Source organism: Melozone crissalis, unplaced genomic scaffold (assembly GCF_028551555.1).
Source record: "Melozone crissalis strain CALT ecotype California unplaced genomic scaffold, PUWL_Pcris_2 ptg000005l_1, whole genome shotgun sequence".
Lineage (NCBI taxonomy): Eukaryota > Metazoa > Chordata > Aves > Passeriformes > Passerellidae > Melozone > Melozone crissalis.
This window is the reverse complement of record NW_026535783.1, coordinates 30,482,518-30,501,974: the sequence shown is the minus strand read 5'-3', so window position 1 is coordinate 30,501,974 and position 19,457 is coordinate 30,482,518. Positions and strand designations below refer to the sequence as shown.

Below are 19,457 nucleotides of genomic sequence, written 5' to 3'. Positions count from 1 at the left end.
CTAGTTTTAACAGCTTTTTTTCAAAACTCTGAAAACATCAAAATTCTCTTCCACTTTTCCTGTTTACAACTCCTGGCATCTGTTTCAGCCCTTGTTTGAGTCTGGTAAAGTACGTCAGTGGCTTAGGAAAGTTGATTTAGTCTGGTAGTCATTGCTATGTAACAGCTCTTCCAAGTTTAAATTTTTATTTTTTTTTAAAAAGGAGGAGAAAAAGGAGAGAGATAAAAAGTGACTTGATCAAAATGGACTTCTATGATTCTGTATTTTTGTTAGTTCAGTAATTCCAGGAACACTGTTTCATGCTGTTTTAACATCTAAATTAGCAGCATATGCTCATGAAATCCTAACAAAGGTATTTTTCTTTTACAGTATCTTGTCCAACATCCAAGAAGTCCATCAGAACATGGGCTACTGCCCACAGTTCGATGCTGTTAATGAGCTGCTGACAGGGCGAGAGCACTTGGAGTTCTTTGCACTCCTGAGAGGTGTTCCAGAGAAAGAAGTCTGCAAGGTAAGTGAAACACCACAGGACCCACCCCAGTGACCAACTTGCAAGTTCTTGCTTGCATGCATACTTCCTGCAACTCATGTAATGCCATGATATGAAGCTGTTGAGGATAATGTATGGTGAATTCTGCCCGCCTCTTTCCTTCGGGGAAACCCAAGAATTCCCTTGTTTTTTTCAGTGTTGCCTGGAAAACTGTACAAAATGGAAGGGCAAATAATTTGGGTCCTATGTTCTCATAGCAAATGCTCTTTTCCACTGAACAACTTTCGTCCTTTAAGAATTTAAGGGCTGTGGAGCTGCAGGTCATGCAGGTTCTCACTCACTGTCAAGTCTTAATTCTTTAAAGTCCCTGGAAACAAACACACTATAGCTTAGCAGAAGCCTTGTGCTGAGCTTTAAAAGCTTTCCATTTGATCATAGTGCATCATTAAAGTGCTGCTATTTCAGCATTCAGAGATGAGGTTACAGTCTTTAGGCAGTTGATGACTGCTGCCAGTACCATGCAGCACCCTTCTCAGTTGTTTCCTGGAATTAACAGTTTTTACTTTAGAAGCCTGAGTGCTCTAGGTAGATGATATCTAGGTTAATGTCCAAGTAACTTGAATCCTTCTGTGAGGGTAGATGGGATGGGTGGAAACTGCAGTCTCCTTCTAAGATTGCTGCCAAGTTCTTCCATATGATGTTCTTACCAGCTCCATATAAAAAGGGACCCAGTTCTGGGTGTGATTCAAGTAGTAGCTGAATCTCTTCCCCATAACACACTGCGGGGCAGTGATGCCTGCCTGTTGGCACTATTAAGGTGGAAACAAACCAAATTCCATCTATCCAAAGGGCTAAGATGCACTGTGGTGTGACAGCCGTGGGTCAGTACTGTCCATGTCCCTGCTGTAAGCCCACAGTAATAGGAAAGCTCACTGAAGCTGATGCTGCTAAAAGCACTAGACTGTTGGTTAATGTGGCTCAGCTGATGCTGAACTTGTGCCCACCAACTGATAAGCTGCAGCCATTTGATTTTTCAGGCCTCCTGGGGACAGAGTTACATATAGCCTGATCCAGAGGTGCACAGGGTGTTTCCAAATCCATTTCCATGCCACATTAGATCCTCAAATGAATGGCCCCTCTGAAAGCTGCTTTTGAAGCCAAAGTTTGTATGAAAACTCTTTGTGCAATGCTTGATTGAAGGTAGTATTGTGCTGTGTGTCATAGGTTGGCGAATGGGCAATTCGGAAACTGGGCCTTGTGAAATACGGAGAAAAATACGCTGGGAATTACAGTGGAGGGAACAGACGCAAGCTTTCCACAGCCATTGCTCTCATTGGAGGGCCACCTGTGGTGTTCCTGGTGAGTCCACAACCTTTGCTCATCAATATTTTTCTTGAAAAATAGAAAAGCATGTTGAAATGAAGACTAATTAAAAATTCAGTACATAAATTACTTTGTCATTTTAGGAAATAAATTAAACTTGCTTATTTTCAAGGTTTTCATAGTCAGGAATGGACAGGTCATTTCAAAGATGAGGTATTTTTCATCAGAATTTAGCAGCCCAATCTGGTTTTTGTATACCTTTTGCAGGATGAGCCAACAACAGGGATGGATCCCAAAGCACGTCGCTTCTTGTGGAACTGTGCTCTGAGTGTAATCAAGGAGGGGAGATCAGTGGTGCTCACGTCTCACAGGTAAGTAGCAGCCCACTTGTGTCATACCTTGGCTTTTACATCTGCCAGGGCTGGATGCTAAGCTCAGCCTTTCTGCTCTGCCCTTCAATGCTGTTTGCAGCACTAATGAAGTTATTTCTGCTTGCAGCATGGAAGAATGTGAAGCCCTGTGCACTCGAATGGCAATAATGGTCAATGGGCGATTCAGGTGTCTCGGCAGTGTCCAGCACCTAAAAAACAGGTAGGTGGGGTGGTTTTTTGCTTACACCACAGAGTTTGCATTTTTAGGGAGATACAGTTAGGCTTAGTTCCTCATGCAGCATTTCCATTGCTATTCTGACTGTAGGAAATGCTGCTGGATTTTTAGGACACTTGTAATTCAGAAGCCCTTAACTCTTGTACTGACATTTTTGTTTGCAGATTTGGAGATGGTTACACCATAGTGGTGAGAATTGCAGGGGCAAACCCAGACCTGAAGCCTGTTGAGGAGTTCTTTGGGCATGCCTTCCCTGGAAGTGTCCTGAAGGAAAAACATCGGAATATGCTGCAGTACCAACTTCCCTCTTCACCATCCTCCCTGGCCAAAATATTCAGTATTCTCTCCCAGAACAAGAAGAGACTCCACATAGAAGACTACTCAGTTTCTCAGACCACACTTGACCAAGTAAGTTTTTAGTAGCCTGGATGCCAAAATCTTCTTTTGCAGAGGTAGGAGTACATCTTTCAATTTAACTGACCTATCTTATAAGGGCATTTAAATGAAGTAGAGTACTGAATCTCAGGACTATTTGAGGATATCCAGTACTTACTAAAATGCCATGAATTCATGAAATACTATGGTGGTGTTTGACATGGCCTTTTTTTTTTGTAGGTTTTTGTAAATTTTGCTAAGGACCAAAGTGATGACGACCATACTAAGGACCTGTCATTGCACAAAAACCAGACTGTGGTAGACATTGCAATCCTTAACTCCTTCCTGCAAGACGAGAAGGTAAAAGAAAGTTGTGTGTGAGCCAATTTCGTCAAAGAGATGATGAGCAGAATGCAAACTTCCTTTTCCTGGGATAGGATACTCCCAAAGAAGCTAGAGGAAAAGCAACTGGACACTCTACTGATAACCATTCAATGCAATGCAATTCAATGCAATGAAAACAATTCCTTTACAGGGGCAGTGCCTCATGGAGTCGTCTTGTACTGTTCTCCAGTGGAAGACTTGAACTTAGCTCATTACAGTATAACTCTGAAGCTGTGGTAAAGCACCCATGAGATGCTGTGGGCTTTCAAGTATACTGTATCTTGTTCTGTACAGTATGTTTTTATTAGGGTTGCTAAAATAATTCATTGAGAAATCATGGCCAGTGGTTATTTACAGATATTTAGGACATGCATGTTTTAGTATTTGGAACATTCATGTCAGGAGTGGGAATGTGCTGGTGCTATATCCATTGCGGGCAATGAATGCACCAAAACAGTCCATGGCAAGAAAAGTCACCACCAATGTTGTAGCCCTAGGTTGTAAAAACTTACAAGCCGGCTTTCTCTAGGCTGGAGTAGGTCAGTGGTGACAAAGCTGAGGCCACAAAGCAGTACTGTGCAGGTGGGGTGGCAAGAGACAGGCCATCATAACCACACATCTTCATCAGCAAGTGGCGATTTGCAGAACTGTGAACCCTCCAAATGCATGATTGTCCCACCAGCATCACAATCAACAACGTACTCTGACTAGGTGTTTGTGCAGTTAAGTACTTTCCTGCTCCTCTGAGGTACTGTGGCAGCTGCATGAACATCTAGTAGAAAAAAGTGGGTGAGAAGCAGACATAGGGTTTGGACCACAGCAGCAAACTCAGTAGTTGTACAAGCTGCTAATGCCAAGAGCAAATTCTAAATCATGAGCTGTCACTCAGATTTGTAATATCTGCTCTTTAACCCCTGCTTTGCACCAGAAAGGTACCCAACATCTGGAAATACTGCTTAGCACAAGCATGTTGCTGTTTCTGGCTTTGCCAGGTAAGACTAGAAATGAGATGTAAATTTTTTTTTTTTAAACAGTATTATTTATGACTTTAAATAGGTAGGTAGCATAATTAGGGATTGGAAATGCTTTCAGTTGATCTTTGTAGCCACAGTGTTTCTTTACATTATGCCTGTAATGCTATGCTCTCTTTCTGTCCATGTGGTGGATAGCTGCATTCATGATCTGACCATATTCTAGCAATCAGCTGCTATCTGCAAACAACTGCAAGTTGTTCACCTAAAACTTTCCTGTTTGGAAACTGGTATAACATAATTGTGTAAGTTTCTGCTTCTATTGTGCAGTGTAGTTTCAGTCATTAGGTGATCCCTAACTGGAGTATTATACATTCTTATTATACATGTGACAAAAAACTGTTTCAGTAAAAAATCCCCCTGAAAAACAAGAGAGTCCAAGGTAATAGTGCTACAGTTCATCAGTCAAGTTTTTCAAGTTTTACAAAGCCAGAGTAATATTAGAGGGGAAATTATATAGTAAGAACAACCAATTCTTGTTCACATTGTACAACGGTCATGGGAGAGTATGCTTTTTAGGTCCCTCTGTGTTGCTTTTACATTTGAAAATTGGTTCAGTAATGTGGTTTGAGCACAAGTGCAGTTCCTGAGCTGTTCCTGTATCCCATACCTCTGCCTTAAAAACCCACAGAGGTTCTGCACTAGTTTTGATGCTACTCCATGAATCAGTCATGGACCATTTTCTTCTGTGAATGACCATAGCAGCCCAGCAAATACTAGAAAGGCTGGCATGAGCCTGAAGAAGATTAATTACATATTTCCAAATATACTTGGTAACACTGACCAACTCAACATTTTTAAAACACAGTTAAACTAAGTTCCTTGTCCCTTTGTGTCCTGCCTTGAGGTAAAGTAAGAGCTTAGTACAGGCTCTACTGAAGTGCCTTCTCATACTTTTTTTTAATCTGTATAATTCATTGCTAAGGGGATTGAGAAAAGGAGTGTAAAGGGGATTGGTATACCTCACTGAAAACATACTTTGTTATTACTTTTATGAGATCGTCACTCTATGGGGATGAGTTACAGGGTGATGAATACACCAGACTTCCAGATGCAGAAAAAGCAGAGCTACAGCCATGACTATTCCAGAACAGGCTGCAAATATGTTGCCGCATCATTTAAACAAGTAGCATGTCCTGGAGGCTTGCCACTGCTAAAAGTCGCTATTACAAATCAGCATTACATCACTGAAGTCAAGGGCTAACCTTTTGCACTGCACCAAACCAGTGCATGTAGAGCTGGAACGAGTTCTAGGAGGATTCAGATTTGGTCCTGAAAGGGCTGTGGTTTGCTCTTGGTAGCTGCTTATTTAAATTATTCATGTATCAGGAAACAACAGTTAAATGGTAATACACTTTTCTTAGCCCACCAAAAAGATTCTTGATTTGTATTGCCCCATGACTGTCGTGCTTAGAGGGTCTGCTATCTGTGACAAAATATTGCAGTAAATGTGGATATTAAACTACTTCACGGCTCTGATCTGCATTGTTTGTACTGAACAGACAGCATAATGCAACACTGGCATGAAGATAGGTCATGGAATATGTTCAGACAGCCATTAATTTTCACTTAAGTATGTGTTGGGGAAAAATCACTCTGGAGTCATACACATTACGTGAACCACTTCTGATAATGAAACTACACTGAGGTGTTAACTTATTTTAAACTTCAGTACTATTGACATGTTGCATCCCTCTTTGTAGTACATTTGTATTTCAGTAAGGAGTTGTATTTTCCCCAGGGTTAAACAACCACTGTTGTGCTTATCTTTCCCTCCTGAATTATAGTTGGTCCTTTGTTCCAAGCACTTTATGCTATCTGTAATGGGATCTATTTTTGCACTGGAATATCTGTTAACTTTGCAAAAATCTAGAGAGATTTCACAACTGAAATTTCTAAGTTAAATCCTTAAATGGACATTTTCATTAAAAGCAAAAAAGAAGTATATATATTTGTATTTGCTAATATCTGTTATGTGAAGTATTAAAAGGCACTCTAATTGCCTTGTATTAAGTAAAAAATAAAGCTGTTATAGCACCACTGGTTTTCACAAGTGTAATTTTTGCATTTGCTATTTCTAGGAGCACTGCTAGGAGCTTTTAGTTTTGCCTGTTTTTTTGTTCTTAACTTTGATGCATAAGATTTCAGTAGCTCTAGAAACAAGTATGGAGTAGATATACTATTTTCAGGTAAATGAGGAGGTGCAAGATATTAAGGTAAGTGCTACATTAAACTTAAAGTTAGTAAATGAAGAGGTCTCTAGCAAGTGATTGGTTAACTGTACAAAGCATAACAAACTTCTCTTTATGTTTAAATCCCAACTCAAGTACCTGCCTCTGAATTTTTATTACACATATGCAAGTTGATGATAGTTCCTCCTTGCTAAAAACACCCTATACACTCATTTGATTTTGAACAGCAGTTTACAAATGAAAGCAGAATAATGGTGTGATTGCTCAAGGATAAACTGACACTAAAATGTTGTCTGCTACTGCCTATAGTATCACCATCAACCAAGTTCCAGTATCTAACCAATTCCTGAAGTTACACTCATCAGGAAAATTCGTCCTGATTAAAAGAAGTTAATTAGAATTTCACAGAATCACAGAATATGCTGATTTAGAAGAGACCCTAAAGGATCACCTGGTCCCATTCCTGTCCCTGCACAACATCATCCACAAGAATCACACCATATGCTTAATAGCATTGTCCAAATGCTTCCTGATCTCTGTCAGGCTGGGTGCTGTAATCTTTTCTGTGGAGAGCCTGTTAGAGTGCCCAGCCACCCTCTGGGTGAAGAATCCTTTTCTAATATCCAGCCTGAACCTCCCCTGACACAATTTCAGGCCATTCTCTGAGGTCCTGTCACTGGGTGACAGAGAGACAAAATCAGTGCCTGCCCCTCCTCTTCCCTTCAGGAGGAAGTTGTAACTTTCATGGGGTCTCTCCTCAGTCTCCTCCAGGCTGAACCAACACAGGGACCTCAGATGCTCCTCATTCAGCTTTCCCTCAGGGTCCTTCACCATCTGTGTTGCCCCTCTCTAATGGCTTCATTTTTTTTTTTTTTTACATTGTAATGATGCCTTATGAAAAATAAAAAAGCTAAAATCCTATATCTGTAATCCTGCAATTCTTTAGTGTATGAACTCCACATAGAGTATTAGCTACTGTTTTCCCATTTTGGTCAGACAAAGCAATTCCTCTTCAGGCCCAGGAATCAAGGACACCTTACTTTCTCAGGTCCTAAGAAATGTAAACAAAAGTGAGTTGCAGGGAGCAAACTTGGGGTAAATTACTTCATTACCTAGAGCTGTAATTGGAAGATAAAGCCCCAGTCTGCAAATGGACCAAACTTAAAGTATGAAAGCCCATGACCCATTGTCCATTTCTGGGTGTAGCCCCTGGGGGCAGCGGGGGGCAGCTTCATCTGCCTGAAATGTATCTTGAAGCCCCTTTGATAAATATAACTGCTTTTTGTTCTCCTTAATTTTGTCTGGCCTCTGTTTTTAGGTGGTCCCAAAAGACACCAGTGGCACCCAAACCTGTCCCCAGCACTGAAGGTGAGGCTGCCCCAGTGCAGAGCAGAACAGGACAATCCCCTCCCTTGCCCAGCTGTGATGCTGAGCCTGATGCACCCCAGGACAGGACACAGCTGGCCCTCCTGGCTGCCAGGGCACTGCTGACTCACGTTCAACTTGCCACAGACCAGGATCCCCCAGGGCCCACTCCTGCTGCTTTCTAACATCTTTTCCTCCAGCCTGTCTGTACAGCCAGAGTTGCCCTGCCCCAGGTGCAGAATCTGGCACTTTGAACTTCATGTGGTTGATGATTGCCTAGGCCTCTTAATTTCCAGGGTTTTCTGTTTTGACCTAGTGTCCAGCTGGCACCTCAGGATAAAGGACACCTCTAACATCTTGAATGTTCTCTACTCCCAGTGCTGGTGTTACAGAAATTAGTTTTAATTAAAAAAACAGAAAAACAATGAACCAAACAAAAAACCCCAGTGAAATAATTCTTGCACTCAAATTTTAAAAAAAAAGTGTCTTTTTAACTCTCTCTCCCCATTTTTCAGCCCATATTTTTTAGTTAAAACAAAAAAAATCTTCCTTTGAAAGAACTGTTGTAAGGCAATGTTCTGAACAATACACTGGTTCATCAGCTCTTGGTACCTTCAAGGTTTATTTGTAAAATGTAAGACGGGGGTCTCTGAAGTAGTGTTTGTTCCACCCTGAGAATGCTAAACGTGGCTTTGTTGGAGGGAGCAGTGTATGAGGACATGGATATGGCAGCTGGGACCTGTTACACTCCCTTAACTACAGCAGCCACATTCCATGTTCCCACCTGGGACACAAGCATAATGGCCCAGAGCTTGTTTTAGTGCTTTCTGTGAGATCTTAATGAACTTTAAAGCAGCAATAATCATTAGGCAACCTGCACTAAGACACTTCAGTTCTCAATTGCTCACTGCAGATCCATGATTAACATGGAGAAAATCCTCCCAAGTGCTCTGCAATTTATAGTCAATACCTATAAATTGCAGAAGAGGGTGCTCTGTACCACTGTATACAAAAAGAAGTTTGACTTCTTAGCCCATGTGCCCTCTGCCCTACTGCTATTCACTCTTACCAGCTTACTGGTTCTAAAGCAATTTGTTGTTGACTGAAAACAAAGACCTGCAAAATGAATACTGTACTTGGAAAATGGAATTTAATCATTTCAAAATTAAAATGAGTAAGAGCTTGAGCCATAAACACTAAGAATTAATGCTTTATGCTCATTTATTTAGCTTTCAACAGTCTGACAAAAAGTATGTCAAAGAATGATAGTACATGTAAATCAGTTGAGTCTGATGACACAATTGAACAAGAAGGGCTAATCACCTACAGCACCTTAAACAAATAATAAAATATCCAAGCCAAAGCTTGTGTGGATAACTCACAGTTTTGAGGCAGTGTTTGATGAACAGAAAAAGAAAAGACTGAAATGAGCCATAACAAGTTATTATGTAAAAAGTTTCATGGCAGAACTCATTAGGATACACTACCTAATCAGCCCCACTGTTACACTTAAGTGCAATTCCAGCAACACTGATGTTATACATTGCTCAGAATTAATATAAAGTACACCAGTGAGAAGTCTGATTAAAACATAATTTGTTAAGATACATGTGGGAGCTTTCCTTCTTAAAACTGTATGGAATAACTAAGATGTGAAATTATAAGAGGCATCAAAGTATGTTATAAACATTATACCATGCCTGGCTGGAATGCTGGACAAGAGCACTTAATTTTCTCAGTTTGGCAAGTGATTTAGCTGTGCAAAAAATCATGAAGAACTTAAGGATTAAAACAGAAGGTTAGTAATGCATGGTTTACATCACGATATGGCTCAAGTTGTTTGTCCTGGAGAGGGTAGGAACATCACCATAAACTTCTGTTTAACAATTGGTGTCAGAGTGCTGATTTACACTGCCAGTGGATCAGCATTTTGCATCCATTTTTTGTCATCTGAAGAACAGCTCATCTCATGAGGGTATGGGGGTCCATGTCACTTGCTGACAGCACTTCCATCTTGTCTCTTCTGCCGTCAGTTACATCCTTTAGAAGAAGGTTACTTCAGTGGTGAGCATTGCAGAGGAATCAGAAGCACGTTTTGCTGGGACTCCAAGAATCTGACACTGTCGCGCACTAAAATTAAATACGTGTTTAATTAGGACAATATTCCAATGAAAGGTAATACTTTTCTCAGCATGCATGCAGGTAACACAAGTGAGTTCTCTAGATTCATCATGTCTTACCAGCTGCCACAACTCTGGCATCTTCATGGGCACTGTGTCTTCCTGCTGCCCGCTGATCTGGGCTCTCGTTCCACCACAGTACATGGACTGAGAAAGTACAAATAAACTCAGCTGAGCACTACTATGCTGCAATACAACACGTACTCTACGTCCTGGCAATCTGCCTTCATCTGCTACAGGCAGTGCAGCTATCAGAAACAATTCTCCAGGCATGCCAGTGGTGGGATGATCTTTCACTGAGCCGTTGCATGGTTTGACTTTATTATCAGAGAGTCTTTTAATACCTGAGAGTATTTTAAGACTGGGGCAACTGGCTCAAGTCTATAATCCAATACACAATGCTGGGTTCAAGGACTTTTTACAGGGCTTCAGTGATCCACACCAACATTTTCAGCAAGCTGGCCAATCCTGATCCAGGATGGTGGCTTGCCCCTCTCCTCTGCCCCCTCCTATGTCAAAGTTTGTATCAGAAATTGATGAGTACCTGTGTTAAGTAATCCATATTCTGTGTGGAAAACACCGATCAGCTTGGTATATCCTGTGTTGATGTGAGCATTGATTGCAGCACGAAATGCTTCACCCCACAATGCTGGCCCACCAGGCTTCATCTGGAAAGTAACCCATTCATACACACCTAGAAGAAAAGGCAAACACTACCACAAGGAAGGAAATACAAATTAATAGAGCAGATCTTGAACCATGTCACATGGCCACGGTGTATTTGCTGTGAGACCAGTATAACGTTTCACTGTCATTTGGGGACAACAGGAAACTGCCCCTTCCTCCCAACAAGCACAAGAACTCACACCTTCCAGAGGCTCACAAGAGCTCAAGCTCACTAACAGCAGTTAGTTCAAGTGTCAGTCTGAGTACCAGGGCCCTGAAGAACAGAAGGCTTTCCACAAAGCCCAACTTTGCAATTTTCAATGCTGCATGGAGATTTTGAGATATTCAGACTACTTTGCAGATACCACAAAGATACCACAAGTGCTCATACTTGTTAGAGGGATTTGGGTGTCTGCTTGAGCAATGCTGGGTGTCTTTTCTAAGACTGGAGATGTTTTCTGCCATTTAAGTGGTTTATGACATTACAAACTCCTTTGACTTCTGGCAGTTGATCACAGTAAGATCTGACAGCATAACCAAAAGAGCAGGACTAGTTTAGCACCTCTGCTGTGCCAGGCATCTCCTTTCTTTGTAGAGAAATGGTGTAATTCACCAAAAAACCTCCAGTCCTGCTAAAAGTTACTTGTCTTCTTTCTGTTCAGGAAGTTACTTCAGATCACAATTGTTGACACAGTAATAGAAAGCCAGACACTTGCTACTTGGCAGCGTCTGGTGTCACTCTCCAGCAACAGGCTGGAGATAAACTGTAACAGTGTTTCAAGTTGTCTCTCCAGATTTTAGAGAAAACTGTTTCAAATTCAACAGCAACAGCATAAAATTCCAAACCCTGAATAAAGGAAATAAAGAACAAAGATTACTGTAGTTACACATGTGCTCAGGGCTGAAGCAAGGTCTGCTCCCTGTCACTTCATGCAAGAAAGCCTGCCAGTATTCATGAATTGGGGAACAGGCAATAGTACTAACATCAAATTTGCTACAGAGAGAATTAAAGTACAAAGAGACATGACTTCTACACCTAACCTGTGATTGTTACAAAAAGGGGCATAAGGAAGAACTGCAGAACCACAGCTCAGTCAGTCTCACCTCTGTACCTGGCAACATCAAGGAGCAGATCCTTGTTTGACTTTCACATATCTTTAAAGAAGTAGGAAATTTTTTACACTTTATGTGAAAGAAGCAGTATCAAAGCAAATTGATAAGAGGAAAATCTCTGTGAAAGAGAACAGCAGTTACCCAGGAAATGCCCTCTCACTGATGGACAGACAAAGGAAGTCTGGGATGGCTGCTCTGACCACTACTATGGCACTGCCATTTTGCATATTCATTTAGCAAGTCACCATCCTGATCATTAAGAACCTTGATGATCAGTCAGCTATTGATGTATGTTAGTGTAAAATCCTTCCAAAAAACTATCCCCCGTTGTGTTATGTCACCTTTTCCACATGGGTGCACATACACGCATTTGTTATGTAAAGGGTCATAAAACTGTGCAATACCTGGTTTAAACTTTAAGCCATTTTCTGTTAGTGTTGGTAGCTTTAATCAGGAAAAGAAAAGATAAGCTCACCCCCTTCCTTTGAAGGCTTCCCAAGCTGACACCAGGGCACCAGATAAGCAACCTCATTGTGCTGCTTCTCTACCAAGGGGAGAGCTGCAGAGATGAACTTTCCCTGCCAGTCTTTGTCATTTGCTAGTGCATGCCGGACTGCTGTTCTGTGGGCAAAATTATCTGTAAGGAAGGAAAAAATATCATGAAAAAATGCACATGATATCACATCAGACTCAATCAAAATGTATAATTGCAAGAAGGCAAACTACACTTAACTAATTTTGAAACTGATATTTTTAGGCATCATATTAGCTCAAGCAGATGTGGTAAGTTTCCTTTAAATTCTGCAAAACTTCCTTTAAAATCTGCTTTAGCTCTCAGATTAAAATGGATTCAAGCCAAATGGAATTTTCCAAGAAGGTTTACAAAAGAGTTAAAGTAAGTTAAGCAAGTTTACTGTTTAAAAAGATTTACACATGGCAATTGCAGGGACTACTAGATGTGGTAACAGTTACCAAGGATAAGATTTGGAGAAAGCACAGTGGATATGGAAATGAAGTGGAAAAAAATCAGAAGTAAGAGTCTATCAAGAAAAAAATTAATAAATGTGCTTTGGCTTATATAAAGTGACATTAAAAGTGTAGAAATAATGTTTGTGTGTTCAGTTACATAAAAAGATGTTAAATGCCCAAAAGCTAAACCATTTCTTTTTTTTTCCTTTTTCTTAATGGAAAACAAATCCACTTAATTAAGAGTGTGAATTTCAAGTGCTTAGGCTGCAGTGGCATCTTAAGCAATATATTTATGCAAACAGCCCCCAATATTACAAAAGAAAAATCTAGCATATGAGGATGGGAAGAACTTTGAGAAATATCAGTATCTTGGGACTAAGAGGTAAATATAGAAATTATGTAAGCAGGGATCTGATGAATCAAGGAGGAAGGATGTTGTAAACTTTGTTCATTTCTCAGATCATAGTGTGGTCCCGGGGTGGGGGGAGGAGCCACCACAATTAGACTGTAAAACACTGTTAGGAAACAAAAGATATAGGTTTTCTCTTAGTTTTGCATTTTAAAGGTTTCCCATAGATTTTTTTTTTTTTAATTTAAAGATAGTCACATTAGCCAAGAATAAAATGTTCTGAGAAGCAGGAGAATTTATAAATGCAAGTGAACTCAAAATACTGACAAATGAATGGTCCTCTCTTGAAGGAAAAGAAAGATATGGCTGCCCAGGTCATGAAAAATGTTAAGGTACTCAATGTATTTTTTTGCCTTGGTCTGCACTGGCAAGTGCTCCAGCCAGACCATGCAAGTCACAGAAGGCAAAGGCAGGGGCTGTGAGAATGAAGAACCACCTGCTGTAGGAAAAATCCAGGTCTGAGACTATCCCAGGAACATGAAGGTGCACAAATCAACAGAACTTAATGGGATACATTCATGGGTCCTCAGGAAACTGTCAGAGGAAGTGGCTAAGCCACAATTCATTGTATTTGACAAGCTGTGGCAGCCCATTTTTAAAAACGAACACAAGAAGAACTGCAGAACTACAGCTTGGTCAGTCTCACCTCTGTGCCTGGCAAGATCAAGGCGCAGATCCTTATGGAAACTATGCCAAGGCTCATGGAAGGCCATGAGGTGATTGGTGAGAGCCAACATGGCTTCTCTAAGGGCCAATTGTACCTGACTCATTTTGGCCTTCTGCAATGGAGTTACAGCTTTGGTGGATGAAGGAAGGATGAAGGATGACATCAGAGGAGCTGACAAAGATGATCCAAGCGCTCAAGCACCTCTCCTGTGAAGAAAGGCTGGAAGAGTTTGGGCTATTCAGCCTGAAGAAGAGAAGGCTCCAGGAAGACCTTACAGCAGCATTCCAGCACTTAAAGGGAGCCTATAAAAGAGCTGGAGAGGCACTTTTTATGAGGGCATGTAGTGACAGGACAAGAGGGAATGGCTTTAAACTGACAAAGGGTAGACTTAGAATCACAGGATGGTTTGAATTGGAAGGAACCTCTAAACATCACCTAGTTTCAAGCCCCTGGCAACGTGAGGGGACACCAGCCACACAGAGCTCCATCCAGCCCAGCCTTAAATACCTTCTGGCATGGAGAAATGTTTAGATAAGATATAATGAATAAATTCTTTACTGTGAGAATGCTGAGGCACTGGAGCAGATTGCTCAGAGAAGCTGTGGATGCCCTATCCCTGGAAGTGTTAGAGGTCAGGCTGGAGGTGGCCCTGAGCAACATGGCTGAGAGGAACCAAACAATTCTCTGATTCCAGGATTCAGCTCTCCAAAACAAAAGGGGTGATCCTTTAATCTAAACAGGTACTGCGGCCACACTGGACTTCAACGAGCACATTGCATCAATGTGTAGATACAACTGGACTGCAGCAGGCGCTCAAGGGGAATTATACAAGTATCACTTGTGTATTTGGAGAATTAACACAAGTATCCCTCGCTTGGGCTCCACAAAAAGCACAGCCAGCACGCCTAGTTTTTAGCATAATAGTCGTTTTTTTGGCTTACCTGTACCTTCCACGTCAGCACCAACTCCAACAAGAAAAAAAGTTCATCATACTGTAAAAACCGTATTGCTAGCAAGGTTAAAGTTGCAACAAAAACATTCTGCATGCCTGAGAAGTCAGACCTGGTGGAGAAGCCAGACCTGGCTTCCTACCTCAGAACAGGCCCACTGCACAAGGAGTTTAAGCATGCAAAGTGCATGCTCATTTTTTTTTGGGAGTGACTGGTACTCTGAGCTAAAATACAAGAACTATTATACATGCATATAAATACACACAGACTACATATGTGTGTGTATTTCCTATTCTCCATTAGCTTTAAAAGTTTCAAGACATTGGTGGAACTGACCCTAAGTTAAAAATATTTACCGTGAATGAAACACTCTGCCACAGTTCCTCTATCAGACCTGTTTTGAACAGAGAGTGCTGTTCAAGAACATCTGTAACTTTCTCATCCCAACACGTCAAAGTTGTCCAGACAAGCTCTGACGTGTTCCTGTCACTAGTCAGTACAGGAGCAATGTTCTGGGGGCACCTCCTTACAATGAGAGCAACCAGGAAAAGGCAGGTAAGCATTCCCCTCACCTTCTTGCCGAGGAGACAGGGGGCACAGAGGGAGCAGAGCGGTGCGAAGGGATGCTGACCGTACCGTACTTCCAAATGTGCAGCACCTTGTTCATGGCTCCCAGCTCCGAGTACCAGAACCCCACCAGCTCCGAGTGGGCAGTGCGAAAGTGAAAGTACTTGCTGACCATTTCCAAAAACTCCTTCATCTTCGCTGGCTTAATATCATATGTGCGAATTTCATAGAAAATGCCATTATTCTGTCTGGGCCCTGTAGCAAGGCGTACCTGAAAGAAAATAGTAAGAAAAAATAGTAAAAATCATTCTCAAGCCAGAAAGTTGTATTCTGTCTAATTTTTTTTAATTAGCGCAATACTACAGAACCATTTGTTACTGCAGGTTGGGAGAGGGGTACTTTATTTCACAACATCCGCTACAAAAGAAGTATCTTTTCAGACTTTGCTTTGGAAGTAGCTCCAATGTGCATTATTTGCTGCCACTCCTTTTGGCAATGGCTGTAATGTGTCTTTCTTTTGATACACTCAACTGTTTAATTATTAGCTCATAACAAAGCAGAATTCTCCTTTTCTCAACCTCTTCTTCAGCAAGTCAGCAGCAAGACGCATTTGGCTAAAAACATTATTCAAAAGCAAGGCTGCTGAGATGCCACCAAAGAGGAAGCAACACCCATATCTGTCTGTGGTGCACTTACCCAACCAACTCACGCTACTGCATCGTGTTTTTCCACTGACAACCACATACCAGTACTGGCAAATTACATATTATTGGCAAATGAAAGAAGAAGATACCAACACTAAAGAAAGAGTGACTCTTTCCAACAAAAGATTGCTTAAGTTCACATCCTAGCCTTTTATTGGCTGCTTCCCAAAGGCTGATCAAGAACAGTTTTTCTGTTCATATTAGATAAAACTCTTTGGGAGTCCCAGACTAAGTTACTATTGCAGTTGCCTCAATAACCCGGAAGATGCTACTCACCCCTCAAATAAAACCTGAAAAATTAGGGCCGAAACACAGCTTTGGCCTTAGCCCATGTTTGCACAGAGGCAGCTACAGGATGGATTTTGGACATATCCTATTTCACGTGAATCTGCAGACATGAGCACCATGCAACTCAAGCCACAGAACAGAATTGTTTATGTTTAAAAATTACTTTAAAATCATCCTATCCACTGTGAATCCAGATGTGCCACATCCACCACTAAACCATATCCTCAAGCGACAAATCTACCTGTTTTCAAACACTTCCAGGGGTGGTGATTCCACCACTCCTCTGTTTCAGTGCTTTACAACCCTTTCAGTGAATAAATTTCTCCTAATATCCAATCTACACCTCTCCTGGTTTAGGCAATTTGAGGCTGCTTCCTCTAATTCTGTCACTTGTTACTTGGGAGAAGAGCCTGACCCTCCTCAGCTGCCTGCACTTTCAGGTCGCTGAATACAGAAGGTGAAAAACAAAGGCTTTGTTTCTCAAAGGCCCTTTGCACTATGACACATCCAGTATTGGCTTCCATGAGTCACAGCTCCTTGGGGCTGTCATAAACCTTCACAGGATTCTGATTGAGTATGGAGCCTGCAGGAGCGACCCATTCCACACTGGATTTCTGTGGGAAATGAAAGGCCCTGAAGGTTTCTCCTGCTTAGACAGGCACTGGGATACTGCAGGACCACTTCTGTACCAGAGAAGGGCAATGGAGCTGGTGAAGGGTCTGGAGTACAAGTCCTGTGAGGAAGAGCTGAGGGAACCGGGGGTGTTTAGCCTGGTGAAAAGAGGCTCAGGGGCGACCTTATCACTCTCTACAACTCCCTGACAGGAGGCTGTAACCAGCTGGGGGTCGGCATCTTCTTGCAAGCTGACGACAGTGACAAGGTAAGAGGGCATAGTCTCAAGAGACAGCGGGAAAGGTTCAGATTGGGCATCAGGAAGAAATTCTTTACAGACGGGGTGATGGGACATCGGAATGGGTTGCCAAGGGACGTGGTGGAATCGCCGTCCCCCGAAGTGTTTAAGGAAAGGCTGGACGTGACGCTTGGTGCCACGGTCTGGTTCACAGGGCGGTGCTGCTCGAGCAGAGCACTGTGGGCTGGACTCACTGATCCCAGCAGCCTTTTCCCACCGAATCGATCCCGTCACCCGGGGGTGGATCCCAAAGGACCCCACGCGACAGCGACAGGCCCCGCGCGGAGGGAACGGCCCCGCCCGCCCCCGCCGCTACCTGAGGGCCGGCGCGCGGCAGGGCCTGGCGGGCGGCGGCGGCGAGCGGGCGGCGGAGCAGCGCCGGCGGCAGCATGGCGGGCACGGCCCGGACACGGACACACAGACACAGGCACAGGCACCGCCTGCCGTGGGGGCGGCACGGGGGGCGGCACAGCCGCTGGGACCGCCCCTGCCGCCCGGCCCGCCGCCTGCGCTCCGCGGCCCCGGTGGGCGGGCTGGGGGCGGGCGGAGCGGCGTGCGGAAAGCATAGCTGCGGTGGTTTTCTGCTCAGCTGGAGATGAAGCAGGTCGGTGCTCAGCTTCCCCCTGCCCCTCCCTTTCCCACATCGGTGGAATGCGGAGAAGAATTGAATTAAAACTTGTGTGTTGACATAAGAAGAGGTTAGTAATTGAAATAATAACAACAACAAGCGCGCCAGTGCAGTTGCTCACCCCCACTGCCTCAGCCAGACCCCCTGTCCGAAAGCAGATGATCCGCCCTCGCAGGTTACTGCCCCCATCTCGAATAGCCGGCATGACGTTCTGTGTGTGGGACATCCCTTTGGTCAGTTCGGGTCACCTGCCCCGGCCACGCTCCCTCCCACTGCCATCTGCATGCCGCCTCCTTGGCGGAGCATCAGAGAGGGGGAAAAAAAATATCCTTGACGTAGGATAAACACGACTTGGCAAAATACCAAGCCATCAGTATGTTATCAACAGCATTCTTACTCCAAATCCAAAACACAGCCCTGTAATAGCTACTGAGGAAAAATTAACTCTACCTTAGCTGTAACTAAGGGCAACAGCTGAGAATTGCTCGTTTAAATTATCCGGCACGGGTGCCTGAAATGTGGTATCTGTGCCTCTGCCCGTGCACCTGAATACAATAAAAAGTATCCTAGCTGCTTGAGGAGACCTGTTCCTCACAGGCTACCCTGGGGCAAATCACTCAGTAAAATCACCCACACCCCAGTTTGACCAAACTTCAAACTGATCACACTGATCCTCCTTTGTAGAATCAAACTTAGAATGGTGCAGATACAAATCCTTCATCAGCAGTAGTCTCCATAAGAAAGTCGCATGGCAGTCTTCTGTGGCATTCTTTAGGATGAAACCAGAGGTGCCAGCAGTGACAGCAACAGGAACTCCCACCTGGTTACAGCTCTGGGCCCAGTTGCGTACTTCTTCCATCCTCACAGTTACCAAGGGATGAGATTTGTTGCCGAGCCTGTATCTTTGCAGGGCCAAATATTGACTAAGATGAACCTATAGATAAAATTTCTTCTGTTATCAGTGCACTCTAAAGTTCTACCTTGGGAGACAAATCAGCTTATAGCAAAGGATACCTTATGGAAGACTACCTAAATTTACAAGTCATCTTTTATGATTCCTATTAATAGGGGCAGCACTTTCCTTCTTCTACACCAAATAATTGATTTTGAAGGTGTCTGCATGGAATTAAATGTGATTAGAACAATTACAAATTCATGCCTATGGAGCTTTCATGCTTTTTCTCACAATGAACAAATTTTCATTTTGTTAAAGACAAATTCAGGAAGAAAGATTGTCTAAATTAAAATATGATTGAAAAAGTTGTTTTAACATATTAAAAGAGTATTGCGGAAAGAATGAAGCATCTACATTGTGTATATGTTATATGTTGTTTTGCAAGTGGTTGCATTTGTTACAATTTTTTGCAATATGGCATGAAATAAGTCTCAGAGTTTCTACAGCAGAATCACATAATAACAGAATGACATGAAGTGTGATTACTGACACAGTTATTGCCACTTTAAAATGGGTTTAACAGGGAAGGTGTTTTTTTCATTTAGGAAAATTGTGTTTCAGCTAAAGACAAAGAATGAGATGGCAAATTCCAAAATATTTAAACTTCTCCATTGTTTTCTCATTGTATGGTTGAAGTGATGCTCTTCATAACCATGTTGTGGTGGAATATTCCTTCACATTTTTA

The 19,457-nt window shown here is 42.5% G+C and overlaps 2 protein-coding genes across 4 annotated transcripts in view; one reads left to right on the top strand and one right to left on the bottom strand.

Annotated features, from left to right (window-relative positions):
- The window catches only part of ABCA1 (ATP binding cassette subfamily A member 1), a 91,900-nt gene extending 85,651 nt beyond the window's left edge, over positions 1 to 6,249 (top strand). For both annotated transcript variants that reach the window (XM_054283592.1, XM_054283584.1), the window contains exons 45-50: positions 370 to 511; positions 1,715 to 1,849; positions 2,081 to 2,184; positions 2,312 to 2,404; positions 2,584 to 2,827; positions 3,035 to 6,249. In XM_054283592.1, the coding sequence (XP_054139567.1) occupies positions 370 to 511; positions 1,715 to 1,849; positions 2,081 to 2,184; positions 2,312 to 2,404; positions 2,584 to 2,827; positions 3,035 to 3,175 (859 nt within the window). In that variant the 3' untranslated portion in view covers positions 3,176 to 6,249. The remainder of the gene's footprint in view (positions 1 to 369; positions 512 to 1,714; positions 1,850 to 2,080; positions 2,185 to 2,311; positions 2,405 to 2,583; positions 2,828 to 3,034) is intronic.
- A 2,714-nt stretch (positions 6,250 to 8,963) lies between these two features.
- Positions 8,964 to 18,056, bottom strand: NIPSNAP3A (nipsnap homolog 3A). Of its 2 annotated transcripts, none has more exons than XM_054285001.1 (6): positions 17,939 to 18,056; positions 15,357 to 15,558; positions 12,201 to 12,362; positions 10,491 to 10,640; positions 10,007 to 10,093; positions 8,964 to 9,896 (listed from the first exon to the last, which is right to left on the bottom strand). In XM_054285001.1, exons 1-6 carry the CDS (start codon positions 18,041 to 18,043, stop codon positions 9,820 to 9,822), a joined length of 783 nt encoding a protein of 260 aa, XP_054140976.1. In that variant the 5' UTR covers positions 18,044 to 18,056; the 3' UTR covers positions 8,964 to 9,819. The 2 variants fall into 2 exon arrangements, with proteins under 2 accessions (XP_054140976.1, XP_054140986.1); XM_054285011.1 differs by lacking the exon at positions 17,939 to 18,056 and adding an exon at positions 17,506 to 17,586.
- Between the last annotated feature and the right edge of the window lie 1,401 nt (positions 18,057 to 19,457).

Excerpts from the sequence above, each read along its gene's own strand:
- NIPSNAP3A (XM_054285001.1), bottom strand. The coding sequence starts at position 18,043 with ATGTCCCACACACAGAACGTCATGCCGGCTATTCGAGATGGGGGCAGT. Across the intron at positions 10,641-12,200 it reads GAAGCCTTCAAAGGAAGGGG|GTGTGTATGAATGGGTTACT; the intron begins GTGAGCTTATCT and ends CTTTTCTTCTAG. Across the intron at positions 9,897-10,006 it reads TGCCAGAGTTGTGGCAGCTG|TGCGCGACAGTGTCAGATTC; the intron begins GTAAGACATGAT and ends ATTTAATTTTAG.